A 20,112-nucleotide genomic window follows, 5' to 3' on the forward strand; every position below is an offset into this window, starting at 1 on the left:
AGCTGAGGAGTAGAGCGACTGAAGGCTCTGTTCCCCATAGTAATAAGGCGTGAGGACGGAACAGTAAGATGAATAGCAGATGTGGATCTGAGAGGGCGGGAAATAGTGGTGATATGGAGCAGGTCACACAAATATGAAGGAGCAGATTTATTCAATTCAATTCAATTCAATTTTATTTATATAGCGCCAAATCACAACAAAAGTCGCCTCAAGGCGCTTTATATTGTACAGTAGATAGCACAATAATAAATACAGAGAAAAGCCCAACAATCATATGACCCCCTATGAGCAAGCACTTTGGCGACAGTGGGAAGGAAAAACTCCCTTTTAACAGGAAGAAACCTCCGGCAGAACCAGGCTCAGGGAGGGGCGGCCATCTGCTGCGACCGGTTGGGGTGAAGAAGGAAAACAGGATAAAGACATGCTGTGGAAGAGAGACAGAGATTAATAACAGATATGATTCGATGCAGAGAGGTCTATTAACACATAGTGAGTGAGAAAGGTGACTGGAAAGGAAAAACTCAATGCATCATGGGAATCCCCGGCAGCCTACGTCTATTGCAGCATAACTAAGGGAGGATTCAGGGTCACCTGGTCCAGCCCTAACTATATGCTTTAGCAAAAAGGAAAGTTTTAAGCCTAATCTTGAAAGTAGAGATAGTGTCTGTCTCCCGAATCCAAACTGGAAGTTGGTTCCACAGAAGAGGGGCCTGAAAACTGAAGGCTCTGCCTCCCATTCTACTTTTAAATACTCTAGGAACAACAAGTAGGCCTGCAGTGCAAGAGCGAAGTGCTCTAATAGGGTGATATGGTACTACAAGGTCATTAAGATAAGATGGGGCCTGATTATTTAAGACCTTGTATGTGAGGAGCAGGATTTTGAATTCAATTCTGGATTTAACAGGAAGCCAATGAAGGGAAGCCAAAACAGGAGAAATATGCTCTCTCTTTCTAGTCCCTGTCAGGACTCTTGCTGCAGCATTTTGGATTAGCTGAAGGCTTTTCAGCGAGTTTTTAGGACATCCTGATAATAAAGAATTACAGTAGTCCAGCCTGGAAGTAATAAATGCATGAACTAGTTTTTCAGCATCACTCTGAGACAGGATATGTCATGATCCTGGGCCATGTTGGCCCAGCATTCTTAGTTTTCATGTATTTTTGTATTTTGTTCTTTATTTAGGCCATGGTTCCTGGGTTGCTCTGTTAAGTTGTTTCTTATTTGATTTCCCCTTGTGACTTTTACCCCCTGTGTGCCCCTCTGTGTATCTGTGAGCCCTCGTCTCCCCTCCTTGTGTTTTATTCAATGTTTTCCCCAGCCCGTTATGTCTGTGCTCTCCCCGTGCTCTCTCTCCTCCTGTCTGAACCTCTGTACTTCCTGTTTTACTTTGTCAGTCTCCCGTCAGTGTTGCGTTCACTCCTGCCGTGTCTTGTTATGATTATCAGTGTCACCTGTGTTCCCCGTGTGCTCCCACTTCCCTCGTTAACCCTCTGTGTATTTATGTCTGTGTCTCCCTCAGTTCTGTGTCGCGTTCTCCCTCATGGCTGTGTTTCCCTGTGTGTCTCTAGTTATCCATGTCCCAGTTTAGGTTTGTTATATTTTTTCGTACTAGCCTGCAATAAAGCAGTGTTTTGAGTTCACGTTTGTCTCGGTGAGTTTTGCGTTTGGGTCCTTCTCCTGCCTTTACACAGCCGAAACATGACAGGATATTTCTAATTTTAGAGATGTTGCGCAAATGGAAGAAAGCAGTCTTACATATTTGTTTAATATGTGCGTTGAAGGACATGTCCTGGTCAAACATGACTCCAAGGTTCCTCACAGCATTACTGGAGGCCAAGGTAATGCCATCCAGAGTAAGAATCTGCTTAGATACCATATTTCTAAGATTTTCAGGGCCGAGTACAATAACCTCAGTTTTATCTGAATTAAGAAGCAGAAAGTTAGCGGCCATCCAGGTCTTTATGTCTTTAAGACATTCCTGCAGTTTAACTAATTGGTGTGTGTTACCTGGCTTCATGGATAGATAGAGCTGCGTGTCATCTGCATAGCAGTGAAAATTTATGCTATGTCTTCTAATGATGCTGCCTAAGGGAAGCATGTATAATGTAAATAGAATTGGTCCTAGCACTGAACCCTGTGGAACTCCATAATTGACCTTAGTGTGTGAAGAGGACTCTCCATTTACTTGAACAAATTGGAGTCTATTAGATAGATATGATACAAACCACTGCAGTGCAGTACCTGTAATACCTACAGCATGTTCTAATCGCTCTAATAGGATATTATGGTCAACAGTATCGAATGCAGCACTGAGGTCTAGCAGGACAAGCACAGAGATGAGTACACTGTCAGAGGCCATAAGAAGATCATTTGTAACCTTCACTAAAGCTGTTTCTGTGCTGTGCTGAGCTCTGAAACCTGACTGAAACGCTTCAAATAAGCCATTCCTCTGCAGATGATCAGTTAGCTGTTTGACAACTACTCTTTCAAGGATTTTTGATATGAAAGGAAGGTTGGAGATTGGCCTATAATTAGCTAAGACTGCTGGGTCTAGAGATGGCTTTTTAAGTAAAGGTTTAACTACAGCCACCTTGAAGGCCTGTGGTACATAGCCGATTATTAGAGATAGGTTGATCATATTTAAGATTGAAGCATTAATTAATGGCAGGACTTCTTTGAGCAGTTTTGTAGGAATGGGGTCTAAAAGACACGTTGATGGTTTGGAGGAATTAATTATTGAAGTTAACTCAGAAAGATCAATTGGAGAAAAAGAGTCTAACTTAACATTGATAGTACTAAAAGTAGCTGTAGATAATGTTACATCTGTGGGATGATTATTGGTAATTTTTTCTCTAATGATAAAAATTTTATTTGTGAAGAAATTTATGGATACACTTGTATGTAAGAAGTAAGATTTTAAAATTTATCCTGGCTTCTATGGGCAACCAGTGAAGCTGCTGAAGAACTGGGGTAATATGAGCTCTTAACGGAGTACGAGTTATGACCCGTGCTGCAGAATTTTGAAGAAGTTGGAGTTTATGAAGGGACCTTTTAGGGAGACCAAATAAGAGGGAATTGCAGTAATCAATACGGGACGTAATAAGACTATGGACAAGGATGGCAGCAGCATGAGCGGTAAGGAAGGGACGGAGTCGGTTAATATTACGTAAGTGAAAGTATGCAGACCGGGTTATGTAATTAATGTGAGACTGGAATGAAAGAGTATTTTCAAGTATGACACCCAAACTCTTAACCTGAGGGGAGGGAAGGGTAGCAGAATTTTCAATGTTAATGGAAAAACTGTGGGATTTGGTTAAGATAGATGGTGTACCAACAAGTAAAACTTCAGTTTTATTACTGTTGAGTTTGAGAAAATTGGAGGAGAACCAGGATCTAATCTCAATAAGACAGTTTGAGAGGGAGGTAGGTGGGAGGGATGAATTGGGTTTAGAAGAAATGTAGAGCTGGGTGTCATCAGCATAACAGTGAAAACTGATATTATATTTTCGGAATGTATGACCAAGAGGGAGCATGTAAATAATGAATAAAAGAGGCCCTAATACTGAACCCTGGGGCACACCAGCAGAAACAGGATAGAGACTTGAAGAATGGGATTTAAATTGGATAAACTGAGTGCGGTCTGAGAGATATGAGGTGAACCAGGCAAGGGGGGTGTGACTAATGCCAATGGATGCTAACCGGTTCAGGAGAATATTGTGAGAAATGGTATCAAACGCCGCACTAAGATCAAGAAGGATGAGGATGGATAGGAGACCAGAATCTGCTGCCATCAGAAGGTCATTGGTAATTCTTAACAGAGCAGTTTCTGTGCTATGATTGCACCAGGCTTTTTGAGAGTTGGAATAACAGAAGCCTTTTTCAGTGCTTCAGGAACAATTCCAGTGTTCAGTGAGGAATGAATAATATTGGTTATGAGAGGTGCTAACGAGGGAAGACAGGCTTTAACTAACACAGTGGGGAGAGGGTCAAGTTGACAGGTGGATGACTTAGATTTTTTTAATAAGATTAGATACATCAGTTATGGAGGGAAGATTAAAGCTTGAAAATAACTGACAGGAAGACAGTGGGGGAAACAGGAAGTCTACTTCAGAGTCAGAAGCTCCTAAAGAGTTAAGTTGACATGAATATCTGAGATTTTACAAGTGAAAAAAGAGATAAGAGAGTTGCAAAAATCAACAGAATACATGTGGGAGGGGAATGTGTCTGGAGGTTTTGTAATTTTACTGAACAATGAAAAGAGAGACCTGGAGTTACCTTCATTAGAACTAATTAAACCAGAGTAGTAAGCAGATTTGGCTGAGGCAATGCAGTCCTTATAGAACAAAACATGATTGCTGTACATTTCTTTATGTACAGTAAGTCCAGTTTTCTTGAATAGACATTCGAGTTGGCGTCCTTTAGCTTTAAGATGACGCAGGTCGGGGGTAAACCATGGTGCTGAACGGGAAAATGAGACAGTTCGATGTTTAAGGGGAGCAAATATGTTAAGAAGGTTATGAAGGTTGACATTATAATGGCAAACGAGTTCATGAGGGGTTGAGGAGCTGTGAATAGATTGAAGGTCATGGACGGCAGATGAAAAAACAGCTGGGTTAATATTACTAATTTTCCTAAAAGTGATATTACGAGAGATACAGGTTTTGGAAGCGGTTATATTTGCATCAAAAGAAATAAACATATGATCAGACTGGGGAAACAATGTGGCTTTACAATGGGTGGGGGTAATGCCAGAACAACAGACCAAATCCAGGATATGACCTTTAGAATGGGTAGGGGATTTTATGTACTGTAGAAGCCCAAACCCTTCCAGGCAGGAGGTAAAATCTCTGGAAAGAGGGATTTTATCATTGTCCATATGAATATTAAAGTCTCCAACAATTATCAGATTTGGAGAAAGTACAGAGAAATGAGTGAGAAGAGCAGAAAATTCATTTAAAAACATCTTATTTGGGTTAGGTGGCCGATAAACAGTACATATGATGGTGGGGGTAGATCCAGGGAGCTGTAGTGCAATGTATTCAAATGAATGGGAGGGAGGGGCAGAGACAGGGAGAACTTTCCAGTGCTTCCGGTGAATTATCGCGAGACCTCCGCCCTACCCGGAGATGCGAGGTTGACAGGTGTAAACAAACTCAGATGGAGAGTCATTGAGAGAAGCAAAGTCATTAAGCTGTTGCCATGTTTCAGTCAAGCAAAGAAAGTCCAACTTACGATCACAGAGGAGATCATGGATGAGATGTCCCTTACCAGTGAGAGAGCGGACGTTTAATAGACCGAAGTTGATGCTGGAATTACCATGCCTGACAGTAGGCTTAGTTGATCTAGCCAGGTGTGCCAGCACATTGTGGTCGACAGCCCGGTCAGTCTTGCGGGGAGGACGACGAGTTTTTGACCAGATGGACAATATTGAGTTAGTGTCACTGATGTTGAAATTCCGCCGAAGCCCTCGGTGGATATACCTGCGGCGGGGCTTGAAGGTGATGTCCGGGTAGAAGTATAGAGCCACAGGTGCAGAGACAGCCAGGCAAAATCGGAGCCGCAAAAGATCCGCAGCAGAGTACTGGAGAAGAGCTGTCGTCGGGTGATGAATGATGGATAAAAAAACCCAGGTGAGCACGAGCCACACCAACACCCTGTGGATCCACATCTTAATCAGGGCCGAGCACTGAACACAAACGGAGGGACCGAACAACCAGCTGACAGCTGCAGCGCAAGCAATAAAAGCCCGCAAATATTGCGAAAACAAGTCAAAACAGGGTTGCGCCTTAGATACTCCGTTGCGCCTTAGATACTCGATTCAAATTGTCGTCAGCAACCGAAAAATTATAATAAAAGTAAAAATAATAATAACTGGTGAGCAGCGGCAGCCAAGCGCGCCAGCGTTCACTCGACTGGAAGGGAAGGCAGGGGCAACGATGCGGAAGCACAACTCGTGTCACAAATGTTCCATTTTAAATTATTAAAATCACAGATGACACACTTTTGGGCATCTGGACAAATTGTGTCAAGCCTCTGTGTTACATCAGCATAGATGCAACAGAGGCATCGTCACGCAGATGAATATAAATAATTGTGAAAAACATCTGCCGAAATTCACAGGGCAAGTAGAAGCATCGGAGTGAGACTGTTAACAGCTCAATGTCAGGAGAGCTTCTCACGAGCCACCACAGTGTTACAGGACCTTTTCAGATGTAGAAGCACACACCTCCTCCCCATTGCTTGTTGGTGGTCTCCACTGAACGGTCCAGACGAAAAGGGATGCAGTCAGTGCCAGCTCCTTCTCCTGATCCGGATGACAGAGCCATGTCTTGATGAAGCCTACAAGTTTTTCTCACGTCATGTTTCAGTGTGACCCAAGCTTTCTAGCTCATCCATCTTTTTCCATAAGGACTATACATTGGACAAGAGTATTGTAGGGAGAACCGGCAGCTTTTGGCAGTCATTGTTGTCTTCAAATTCCACCTCGTCTCCCCCTTTTCTTACATGAAGATATTCCATACGGTCTGCCACGCTCTGGAGGAATACCCTCCAGCCACTACACCAGAGTGACAGGAGGAACTCACGGTTAAAAATGATTTTACCGATTGATGCTACATGTTGGTTGTGCGTTGACGATTAAAAAATATCCAAGACACAGTGCACTGAAAAGTAAAAGCAGATAAAAGACCACAAATAAATTCATTATCAGCTGATGTGACACGACACTCATCCACAGGAAAAACTCAGGAATAAGACCTTCTGTGACCCACTGTCTGTTGTCTTGGAACAGGTTTACAGTTGAAAGCATTTGTGTTTACACTGATTAGAGCATTTAAAGTAATAGACGGTGACAAGTCTAAATTTCTCTAAACTCATTTGTTTCAGTAATTTGTTACATCAAATATTTTACACAGTGAGATTAAAGTATGCTGGTGGTAATATGTGTGTGATTCGTATTTCATGTATTTATTCCGAGGTTTCAGTTTGGTCTCCCAGTCTTGTACCTATAGGTGCCCTATGCTAAAACAAACAATTACACAACAAACAAAACCAAAGTATTATCTTAAAACTGAACATCCTGTTTCCACTGTTCATCTGTCTGTCTAATCCTAACTCTAACCCTCTGGTAAATTCAGGTGATTGGACATGATTTGGAAAGCCATATGGACATTACCTGTCTATGTAATGTCCCTGAAGATGCATTTCAGAGCACAAACCAAGTCATGAAGTTCAGGGAATTAAATGTAGACTTCTGTGGCAGGATTGTATTGAGGCACAGATCTGCTGCATTAAAGGTCCAAATGAGCAAAATGCCCTCCATCATCAATAAATGGAAGGCGTTTGGAACCACCAGGTCCCTTTCTGGAGCTGGCCACCTGGCCAGTCTGAGCAACTGGGGTAGAAGGGCCTTAGGTAACTAAGAACCTGATGGTTACTGTGACAAAACTCCAGTATTGCTCTGTGGCGAGAGGAGAGCCTACCAGTAGGACAACCATTTCTGCAGCACTCCTACAGTCAGTCCTGCATAATAGAGTGGCCAGATGGAAGCCATTACTCAGTAACACATCCAAACACATGACAGCTTGCCTGGAGTTAGCCAAAAAGCACCTGGGGGATTCTTAGACCATGAGAAACAAAATACTCTGGTCAGATGAAACAAAGACTGAACTTTTTGCAGACTTGCACGCAGGCTTGAACCTGGTTGAACATCTTTGGAGAGATCTAAACATGCATGTGACTGTGCACCAATGCTCCACATCCAACCTGATGGACCTTCAGTGGTTCTGCAAAGAAGAGTGAGAGAAACTGCCCTAAATAGGTGTGCCAAGCATGTATCATCCTACTCAAAAAAATTGAGGCTGTATTGTGGCCAAAGGTACTTGAACAAAGTACTGAGCAAAGGCTGTGAATACTTATGTACATGTTATGTTTTTGTTTTCATTTTCGAGAAATTTGCATGAATTTCAAGCAAACTTTTTTCATGAAGTGTAAGCAAAAGCAGTAAAAATAAAAATAATGTTCAAATATTTTATCCCAGCTCCAAAACCAAAACCAACAAATAAACAAACAAAGGGAATGCAATAATTTACAAATGTCCATCCGTCCATCCGTCCATCCATCCATCCATCCATCCATCCATCTTCTTCCACTTATCCGCGGTTGGATTGTGGGAGCAGCAGGTTAAGCAAAGAAGACCTCCCTCTCCCCAGCCACCTGCTTCAGCTTGTCTGGGGGAACACCAAGGCATTCCCAGGCCAGCCGAGAGATATAATCTCACCCTGGGTGATGTGGAGGAGCAGCGGCTCTACTCTGAGCCCCTCCCGGATTGCCAAACTCCTCACCCTATCTCTGAGAGGCCAGCTACCCTTCGGAGGAAGCCCGTTTCCGCCGCTTGTGCCCGCGATCTTGACCACCCAAGTGAAAGCCTTCCGCCACTTGGCTATGCCTAGAAATTCTTTCCATAAAAATTACAAACAGAATTGGCAACAAAGGGCAGCCCTGGCGGAGCCCATCACCCACCAGAAGCTCTTGCAACAGTTGTATGAGGATCGAATGGCCCCTAGGAATGGTCCAGACACCCCATACTCCCGAAGCACCTCCCACAGAACACTCCAAGAGACACGGTTGAATGCCTTCTCTAAGTACACAAAACACACGTAGGCTGGTTTTGCAAACTCCCATGGACCTCAAGTATCCTGAAGAGGATAAGGAGCTGGTCCAGTATACCATGACCAGAATGAAAACCGCATTGTTCCTCCTGTATCCGAGGTTCGACTAATGAACGGATTCTCCTTTTCAGCATCTTGGCATAGACTTTCACAGTGAGGATGCAGAATGTGATTCACCTATAGCAGGGGTCTGCAACCTTTAACACCCAAAGAGCCACTTGGACCCGGTTTCCACGCAAAAGAAAACACTGGGAGCCACAAATACTTTTTGAAATCTAAAATGAAGATAACACTGTATATATTGTTTTTTTACCTTTGTGCTTTGTGTGAACAACTAAAGTAAGTAAGTAAAGTTTATTTATTAAGCGCTTTTCACAGACAGGCAATCACAAAGCGCTGTACACAAATATTAAAATAAACAATACAATCAATAGACATTATACACAATGTAAAAGATCAAATGTAAATAATAATAATAAAGAATATAAAATACGTAGATCAACAATAGGCTTGTTTGAACAGAAAAGATTTTCACTGCTTTTTAAAAGAATCCACAGAGCAACTAAGGTGTGTTGCTTATAAAATCCATGAAGTGCTACAGAGAAAATTACATTTTATTTAAGTAAATAACACATTTTGAACTCTTAAAGAAATATAACAAAAGGAAAGACACCCAGCTGAACTAAAATGATCCATGTAGCAAACAAAAACTGTTGTGAGCCGCCACCCTTTTAAAAAGTAATTGGAAAAAAAGCACTATGCCGCTAAAAAAAAATAGATATTTGCAAAATTCTGCCTAAATATCTATTTTACCTGGTTAATGTGTGTGGCGGGGCATGGTCTGCAGTGCCGCTGAATGGGAGTCGGACGCACCTGAGCGGCACCCGCAATCACGCCTTGCCGCCTTAAAGTCTGTGCTCTCTCTGCTGTTGTGTCGTCGGGCTGTGAGTTGAAAAGCTACAGCCGGCTGTATGCGTACAGCAACCGTGTGTGAAAAGTGGTCAATAAAGAGATGCTGAAAAGCGTGTTCATGCAAACATCGTCGGGTCCGCCGTGATATGAGACTTCTGGTCCCAAGCCTCTGCGCACAGCATCTGCAAATCGGGGCTTTCATCTTTACGCAGGACTGAAAGCTGTCATCTGTGAGGCGGGAGCGGTGTTTGTTTTTAACATAGTTCACGGTGGAGAACAGCTGCCGACATAATGTGGATCCGAAGATCCATAATTGGCCTATCTGGGATTGAAAGTCTCGATAAATGCACGGCGTTTCGGCGGGTGCACCGGCTTCCCCGAGTGTGACGCTTACTTTGAGCGATGAAAAAAAAAAAATATATAATTTTATTTTTATATTTCAAAATCACAACAATCTTCCAATATAGAACTACAAGTTTTTTTAAAAAAGAACTAAACACAAATAAAATACACTTCAGCTAAATACTTCTAATTTATTTTCCCAAACCACACGGAGCCGCACTATAAGGACTAAAGAGCCGCATGCGGCTCCGGAGCCACGGGTTGCTGACCCCTGACCTATAGTAATCCTACCCAGGGGCCCTGCCACCGAGGAGTTGTTTAACTGCCTCAGTGACCTCACTCCCAGAGTTTGACAAGTCACCCCTTCGTCCCCAGATTCTGCTTCCTCCATGGAAGAAATGCCCGTGGGATTAAGGAGGTCCTTGAAGTATTCCTTTCACCGCCTAACAATGTTCTCAGTCGAAGTCAGCAACACTCCACCCGCACTATACACAGTGCAGGTAGAGCACCGCTTTTCCATCCTGAGTCACCTGACAGTTTGCCAGAATCTCTTTGAGGTAGACCGAAAGACTTTTTCCATGACGTATCCCTAACCCCTTCTCCAGGAGACTGGTTCTAGAACCCAAGCCATGTGTTGAGGTGAGCCTGACTATATCTAGCTGGTACCTCTCAACCTCACGCACTAACTGCCATTAGTTAGTTTGTGACATTTGCAAAAAAACCACACAATTCACAATAAAAGCTTAAAAAAGCATCAAATGTCTTACTGAGACATTTTAATATTTCATTCTAAAAAATGTAAATTTGATGGCAGGAGCACATCTTAAAAAAACCCCAAAATAGAACAAGGGCAATAAAAGACTGGACGAGCAAGTGGTGCTACAAAAAAACAGCAGGAAGAAAACTTAATCATTAGGTCACATGGTTGGGTATAAAAAGAACATCTTAGTGATGTGTTTGTGAGATATGGAAAAGACTAAAAATCTAAACTGTGGTCTTTCCTTACACACTTCCAGAAATCTTTGTCTGTGAATACCATTCACCTTGCCATCCAATTTTATTTGATTGAATCTTTATTTTGAACATGTCGAAAAAGTACAACAACATAGAATGAAAAAGAGACAAATAAACAAAGCAAAACAAAAGGGAAACGAGCAACCACAACTACAAATAACTTTCATGTTAAAAAAGGAGCAGGAAGAAGCATAAGCTTATTTAATCCCACCCCTTTTCCACTATCTAGTAATCGATAGACTACAGAAATACCTCCTTGCAATTACATTATATGTTATGTGTATTTTAAAAAAAAATTTATTTATTAATTTTGTATGTATACATATATATATATATATATACATACATACGTATATACACATACACACATACACATTTTCAATAACCCCAGTAACACCTCAAAGGATACACAACCTACAGATATATATACCCATAACAACATACCCGTGCACCCCCACATACATGAAAATATTGGACAAGAACACCCTATCAAATCTCTACCTCCTCCCTGTACCCTGCAAAACCATATCCTTAAACCGCTGTTTAAACTGCGCCATGCTCGGACATTGCTTCATATCTTTACTTAGTCTGTTCCACAGCTTCACTCCACACACAGAGATGCAAAAACTTTTTAATGTTGTGCGGATACAAGGATGTTTTAAATTTAATTCCCCCCTCAAATTGTATCCCTGTTCCCTTTTAGAAAACAGTTTTAGAATATTGTCAGGAAGCAGGTTATTTATTGCTTTATACATAATTTGTGCAGTGAGAAAATGAACCAGATCTGTGAATTTTAGAATTTTTGATTTTAAGAATAGTGGATTTGTATGATCTCTGTAACCAGTTTTATGGATTATCCTTATGGCCCTTTTTTGTAATATAAAGATTGATGATAGCGAACATTTGTAAGTATTGCCCCAAACACTTGCAGAGTAATGTAAATACGGTGCAATCAGGGAACAATAGAGAATGTGGAGTGATTTGTGGTCCAGAATGTTTTTTACTTTACTCAAGATTGAAACACTTCTTGAAATTTTGTTATGTATATGATTTATATGAGACTTCCAGTTTAATTTATCATCTATAATCACACCAAGAAACTTATGTTCAAGTACTCTTTCAATTTCCACACCATCTATATGAATCTGCACTTGTGCATTTCTAAGGGAATTCCCAAATAAGATTATTTTAGTTTTACTTAGATTTAGCGATAGTTTGTTCCTGTTAAACCATTTTTTAATTTTGCACATTTCTGAAGTAATTGTATCCAGCAGCTCCTTTAGATTCCCCCCAGAACAAAAAATATTTGTGTCGTCTGCAAATAATACTAGTTTTAATATATCAGATACCTTACAAATATCATTTATATAAATAATAAATAATTTTGGACCCAGTACAGAGCCTTGTGGAACACCACAAGCAATGTCCAAGCATGATGAGGAATGGACACCCAGCTTCACAAATTATTTCCTGTCACTTAAATAATTTTTCACCCAGTGCAGTACAACCCCCCTGATCCCGTACTGTTCCAGTTTATTAATTAATATGTCATGATTGATTGTGTCGAATGCTTTCTTGAGATCCAGAAATAGTCCAGCTGCATACTGTTTCTGATCTATAGCATTTGTAATCTCCTCAATTGATTTGATTAATGCCAGAGATGTTGATCTTTTTGATCTGAATCCATACTGACTGTCAGAGAGTAATTTATATTTATCTAAGAATTTGTCTAATCGTTTATTAAACAGGTTTTCTAGGATTTTGGAGAATTGTGGTAATAAAGAAACAGGCCTGTAATTTGTGAAGTGGTGTCTATCCCCAGTTTTATACAGCGGCACAACTTTAGCTATTTTCATTTTGTTTGGAACTTTTCCAGTCTGAAATGATAAGTTGCAAATATATGTTAGAGGTCCTACAATTCCTTCTATGACCTTCTTGACGATTTTCATGTCAATATCTTTACAATCAGTAGATGTTTTATATTTACAAATGTGTACAGTGTCAATTATTTCTTTTTCCTCCACTGCTGTGAGGAACATTGAGTTAGGGTTCATATCAATCAGGCATTCACTACAGTCTACTGATGGCAGTGACTCAGGAATTTGTTCTGCCAGATTTGGTCCAATATTTACAAAATAATGATTAAAGCTGTTGACCACATCAGCCGTGTTTTCCATAATATTGTAATTGTCAATAAAATATTGAGGATAACTTTGTTGTCCAGAATTATTCTTAATGATACCGTTTAAAACATCCCATATTCCCTTCATATTATGTTTATTGTTGATCAATGTTTTACTATAATACTCCTTTCTACATACACGTATAATATTGGTCAACTTATTTTTGTATTTTTTATATTTATTTTCAGCATCTTTTTTTCATTTCAATTTCAATTCAATTTTATTTATACAGCATCAAATCAGAGCAACAGTTGCTTCAAGGTGCTTTATATTGTAAGGTAGACCCTACAATAATACACTGAAACATGCAGGTTAAATCGCTATCATACAAAGAAGAATACACATGATTCTGAATCACTGCGATCTTCTCTGGGCCAAAGCTAATTTAAAATTAACTATTCTTTTTGGAAAACATGGACACCATTTTGTCAGGACTAAGGACTCCAGCTTGTTATCAGCAGTCAGTTCAAAACCTGCACCTTTGATAGGAAGGGGGCGCATTCATGCCTGTGAAACTGGCAGCTTGCACATCTGGAAAGGCACCATCAGTGCCAAAAGCTATGTATAGCTTTTTGAGTAATACTGTTTGGCTCAGATAATACTGTCATGACAAGCACCAATGACTTTCAGGCTACAGATCTGCATAGCCACCTCACCAACAGAGGTGTGGAACATCTTCTCTTCACCCGAGAGTCCAGAACATGAAGCTGCAAATCTGAAATTACACTATGTTGCCACTATTCACTCACCCATCCAAATAATTATCAGGTGTCAGAATGATTTTCATGGCCACAGGTGTATAAAATCAAGCACTTAGGCACGAGTTAGATTGCTTCTACAAGCTTTTGTGAAAGAAGGGTCACTCTGAGGAGCTCAGTGAATTCTAACATGGTATCATGATAGGATGCCATTTGTGCAACAAGTTCAGTCATGAAAATACCTCGCTACAAAATATTCCAAAGGTAACTGTTAAAAAATTCAATTCAATTCAATTCAATTTTATTTATATAGCGCCAAATCACAACAAAAGTCGCCTCAAGGCGCTTTATATTGTACAGTAGATAGCACAATAATAAATACAGAGAAAAGCCCAACAATCATATGACCCCCTATGAGCAAGCACTTTGGCGACAGTGGGAAGGAAAAACTCCCTTTTAACAGGAAGAAACCTCCGGCAGAACCAGGCTCAGGGAGGGGCGGCCATCTGCTGCGACCGGTTGGGGTGAAGAAGGAAAACAGGATAAAGACATGCTGTGGAAGAGAGACAGAGATTAATAACAGATATGATTCGATGCAGAGAGGTCTATTAACACATAGTGAGTGAGAAAGGTGAGTGGAAGGGAAAAACTCAATGCATCATGGGAATCCCCGGCAGCCTACGTCTATTGCAGCATAACTAAGGGAGGATTCAGGGTCACCTGGTCCAGCCCTAACTATATGCTTTAGCAAAAAGGAAAGTTTTAAGCCTAATCTTGAAAGTAGAGATAGTGTCTGTCTCCCGAATCCAAACTGGAAGCTGGTTCCACAGAAGAGGGGCCTGAAAACTGAAGGCTCTGCCTCCCATTCTACTTTTAAATACTCTAGGAACAACAAGTAGGCCTGCAGAGCGAGAGCGAAGTGCTCTAATGGGGTGATATGGTACTACAAGGTCATTAAGATAAGATGGGGCCTGATTATTTAAGACTTTGTATGTGAGGAGCAGGATTTTGAATTCAATTCTGGATTTAACAGGAAGCCAATGAAGGGAAGCCAAAACAGGAGAAATATGCTCTCTCTTTCTAGTCCCTGTCAGTACCCTTGCTGCAGCATTTTGGATCAGCTGAAGGCTTTTCAGTGAGTTTTTAGGACATCCTGATAATAAAGAATTACAGTAGTCCAGCCTGGAAGTAATAAATGCATGAACTAGTTTTTCAGCATCACTCTGAGACAGGATATTTCTAATTTTAGAGATGTTGCGCAAATGGAAGAAAGCAGTCTTACATATTTGTTTAATATGTGCATTGAAGGACATGTCCTGGTCAAAAATGACTCCAAGGTTCCTCACAGTGTTACTGGAGGCCGAGGTAATGCCATCCAGAGTAAGAATCTGCTTAGATACCATAGTTCTAAGATTTTCAGGGCCAAGTACAATAACCTCAGTTTTATCTGAATTAAGAAGCAGAAAGTTAGCGGCCATCCAGGTCTTTATGTCTTTAAGACATTCCTGCAGTTTCACTAATTGGTGTGTGTTACCTGGCTTCATGGATAGATAGAGCTGCGTGTCATCTGCATAGCAGTGAAAATTTATGCTATGTCTTCTAATGATGCTGCCTAAGGGAAGCATGTATAATGTAAATAGAATTGGTCCTAGCACTGAACCCTGTGGAACACCATATTTAACCTTAGTGTGTGAAGAGGACTCTCCATTTACTTGAACAAATTGGAGTCTATTAGATAGATATGATACAAACCACTGCAGTGCAGTACCTGTAATACCTACAGCATGTTCTAATCGCTCTAATAGGATATTATGGTCAACAGTATCAAACGCAGCACTGAGGTCTAGCAGGACAAGCACAGAGATGAGTCCACTGTCAGAGGCCATAAGAAGATCATTTGTAACCTTCACTAAAGCTGTTTCTGTGCTGTGATGAGCTCTGAAACCTGACTGAAACTCTTCAAATAAGCCATTCCTCTGCAGATGATCTGTTAGCTGTTTGACAACTACTCTTTCAAGGATTTTTGATATGAAAGGAAGGTTGGAGATTGGCCTATAATTAGCTAAGACAGCTGGGTCTAGAGATGCTTTTAAGTAAAGGTTTAACTACAGCCAGCTTGAAGGCCTGTGGTACATAGCCGATTATTAGAGAGAGGTTGATCATATTTAAGATCGAAGAATTAATTAATGGCAGGACTTCTTTGAGCAGTTTTGTAGGAATGGGGTCTAAAAGACACGTTGATGGTTTGGAGGAATTAATTATTGAAGTTAACTCAGAAAGATCAATTGGAGAAAAAGAGTCTAACTTAACACCGATGGTACTAAAAGTAGCTGTAGATAATATTACATCTGTGGGATGATTATTGGTAATTTTTTCTCTAATGATAAAAATTTTATTTGTGAAGAAGTTCATGAAGTCATTACTAGTTAACGTTAAAGGGATTGTTGGCTCAGTAGAGCTCTGACTGTTTGTCAGCCTGGCTACAGTGCTGAAGAGAAACCTGGGGTTGTTCTTATTTTCTTCAATCAGTGACGAAAAGTAAGATGTTCTGGCTTTGCGGAGGGCTTTCTTATAAAGCAGCAAACTATTTCTCCAGGCTAAATGATGATCCTCTAAATTTGTGACACGCCATTTCCTCTCCAGCTTACGAGTTATCTGCTTTAGGCTACGTGTTTGAGAATTATACCACGGAGTCAGGTACTTCGGATTTGAGGCTTTAGTTTTCACAGGAGCTACAGTATCCAGAGTCGTACGTAGAGAGGAGGTAAAATTATTAACAAGATAATCGACCTCTGTTGGAGTAGCGTTCAGATAGCTGCTCTGCTCTATGTTGGTACAGGGCATTGAAGATGATAACAGTGGGTGGATTATATTCTTAAACTTAGTTACAGCACTTTCAGAAAGACATCTACTGTGATAAAGTCTACTCTCCACTGCTGTGTAATCAATTATTGTAAATGTAAATGTTATCAGGAAATGATCAGACAGCAGAGGGTTTTCAGGAAACACTGTTAAATGTCCAGTTTCTATGCCATATGTTGAAACAAGATCTAGAGTGTGATTAAAGTGGTGGGTGGGTTCTTTTACATTTTGAGAGAAGCCAATTGAGTCTAATAACAGATTAAATGCGATGTTGAGGCTGTCATTTTTAGCATCTACATGGATGTTAAAATCACCCACAATAATTATTTTATCTGAGCTGAGCACTAAATCAGATAAAAAGTCTGAGAAGTCAGAGAGAAACTCTGTGTAAGGCCCAGGTGGACGATAGATGATAACAAGTAAGACTGGTTTCTGAGTTTTACAGCTGGGGTGGACGAGGCTAAGCATCAGGCTTTCAAATGAATTAAAAGTCTGTCTTGGTCTTTCGTTAATTAATAGACTGGTGTGAAAAATTGCTGCCACACCGCCCCCTCGGCCTGTGCTTCGGGATTTCTGGTAGTTAGAATGACTCAGGGGTGTTGATTCATTTAAACTAACATACTCATCCTGCTGCAACCAGGTTTCTGTAAGGCAGAGTAAATCGATTTGTTGATCAATTATTAAGTCATGTACTAACAGAGACTTGGAGGAGAGAGACCTAATATTTAATAATCCACATTTCACTGTTTTACTCTTTGGTTCAGATGTGGATACTGTATTGTTCTTTCTTTGTGATTTTTTATGTTTAAGTTGTTTATTGCTGGTTTTTAGTTTGTTTTTTGTCTTTTTGGGAGCTGACACAGTCTCAATGGAGATGGGTTTTTGGGGGGGTAGCAGGAGGAGAGAAGCTGCAGAGAGGCGTGTAAGACTGCAACTCTGCTTCCTGGTCCCAACTCTGGATAGTCATATTTTGGGGGGTTTAATAAATTGGTCCATATTTCTAGAAATGAGAGCTGCTCCATCCAAAGTGGGATGGATGCCGTCTCTCCTAACAAGACCAGGTTTCCTCCAGAAGGTTTGCCAATTATCTATGAAGCCCACATCGTTTCTGGGACACCACTCAGACAGCCAGCAATTTAAGGAGAACATGCGGCTAAACATGTCACTCCTGGTCTGATTGGGGAGGGGACCAGAGAAAACTACAGAGTCCGACATTGTTTTGGCAAAGTTACACACCGATTCAATATTGATTTTAGTGACCTCCGATTGGCGTAACCGGGTGTCATTACTGCCGACGTGAATTATGATCTTACTGTATTTACGTTTACCCTTAGCCAGCAGTTTTAAATTTCCTTCAATGTCGCCTGCTCTGGCCCCTGGAAGACAATTGACTATGGTTGCCGGTGTCTCTAGCTTCACATGGAAAAACTGAAAAAGATTGGGAATGATAGTAACTCAGCTTGGTGGAGGGGGATTTTGCTGTGGCATTGTTTTTCAGAAGCCAGGCATGGCCCCATAGTTCCACTGGAAGGAACTCTCAGTGCTGCAAAATACCCACCAAAAGACATTTGGCAGAGTGGAGACTGCAAGCCAGGCTTTCTCAACCATTTTTTTTTTTTTAAAATGGAGTTTACTGAACCATCTGAAAAATGTCTTTTAAAAAATTAATTAAATTTTAATTTCCATGTATGACTTTAATTTTTTTTCATATTTGTTACATTTGGCATTTTGTTTAAAAATGTGCAATTTATTTAGGTTTTTCAGGGGGGAAAATGATCACACTAATGAAGTAGAAGTCTCAAAAACTCACAAAAAAACCTGTATGTAATAAATATGACACACTAGGCGTTAAGGTGCTAAACCTTGTGGAAAGACTTCTTGGAAGAGTTGAAGCTGTTATAGCTGCAAAAGGTGGTCTGACATTATACTAAACCCCATGGATTAAGAATAGGATCCCACTCAAGTTAATTTGCATATGAAAGGCAAACGAGGGAATAAGTTTGGCAATATAGTGTATGATTACAAATTCAAACATCAATCTTCAGTCTAGCATGATCTGCTGCCATACACTTACACACAACTTATGGTGTTAGTTATGCAGAGACTGTGGTTATCACATAAGTCCAACAAAAGAGTTTAACCCAGGGGTGGGCAATCTCAGTCCACGAGGGCCGGTGTCCCTGCAGGTTTTAGATCTCACCTTGGGTCAACACACCTGAATCACATGATTAGTTCGTTACCAGGCCTCTGGAGAACTTCAGGACATGTTGAGGAGCTAATTTATATTTAAATCAGCTCTGTTGGTTCGAGGACACATCTAAAACCTGAGCTGAGTGTAAAAAAAAAAAAAAAAAAAAAAAAAGCTCTCAATTTACCTGTCGATCTACTTCCCTACCCTCACCTATGGTAATGAGCTGTGGGTAGTGACCGAAAAAACGAGATTGCGGATACAAGCAGCGGAAACGGGCTTCCTCCGAAGGGTGGATGGCCTCTCCCTTAGAGATAGAGTGGAAAATTCAGCCATCCAGGAGGGGCTCAGAGTAGAGCGGCTGCTCCTCCACATCGAAAGGAGCCAGTTGACGTGTTTTGGGCATCTGATAAGCCTCCTGGGCGCTTCCTATGTGAGGTGTTCCAGGCATGTCCCACCGGGAGGAGGCCCTGGGGCAGACCCAGGACGCTTTGGAGAGATTATATCTCTCGGCTGGCCTGGGAGTGCCTTGGTGTTCCCCCAGATAAGCTGGAGGAGGTGGCTGGGGAGAGGGAGGTCTGGGTTTCTCTGATTAGGCTGCTGCCCTGCGACCCGGCCCTGGATAAGCGGAAGAAAATGGATGGATGGATGGATGGATGGATGGATGGATACTTTCTCTCCAAATTATTTTTCTGACTTAACTTCAGCAATTACTTCCTCCAAACCACTGTATTGTTACAAGACTGCTCAAAGAAGTCCTACCATTAATTTATTCATCAATCTTAAATATTAAAAATCTCTTTCAGTTAATGAACTTTATGTTAGCAATAATTAAACCATTACTTTAAAAGCCATAACTTAACCCAACTGTCTTAGCTAATTATAGGCCAGTCTCCAACCCTCCTTTTAACTGTAAACACCTAACTGATCGTCCACAGAGGAATTTATTTATTTGAAGAGTTTCAGTCCGGCTTCAGATTTTCTTATGGACTATAACAGCAGACCCATATCCATGCATGTCCTACTAGACCTCAGGGCAGGTCTAGTAGTTATCATCAACATAACTTGTTGTTAATAGTACCTTCATTGTTGCTCTCTCCCTCAGACTCTAGATGGGTTTGTTTTTGTTGTTGCGTCAGATGGGAAAATCATGTACATTTCAGAAACGGCATCAGTGCACCTTGGTCTGTCACAGGTAAGACAATCCACCTCAGCACTCTCTCATGTGGATTAGTATACCCAGGAA

General features: G+C 40.9%; 1 protein-coding gene across 2 annotated transcripts in view; it reads left to right on the plus strand.

Annotated features, from left to right (window-relative positions):
• Window positions 1-20,112, plus strand: part of sim2 (SIM bHLH transcription factor 2) — a 61,049-nt gene that overhangs the window by 13,550 nt on the left and 27,387 nt on the right. For both annotated transcript variants that reach the window (XM_013265971.3, XM_025911065.1), the window contains exon 3: window positions 19,972-20,061. In XM_013265971.3, coding sequence (XP_013121425.1) covers window positions 19,972-20,061 — 90 coding nt within the window. The remainder of the gene's footprint in view (window positions 1-19,971; window positions 20,062-20,112) is intronic.

The sequence above is a fragment of the Oreochromis niloticus genome, linkage group LG10, assembly GCF_001858045.2.
Source record: "Oreochromis niloticus isolate F11D_XX linkage group LG10, O_niloticus_UMD_NMBU, whole genome shotgun sequence".
NCBI classification, from domain to species: domain Eukaryota; kingdom Metazoa; phylum Chordata; class Actinopteri; order Cichliformes; family Cichlidae; genus Oreochromis; species Oreochromis niloticus.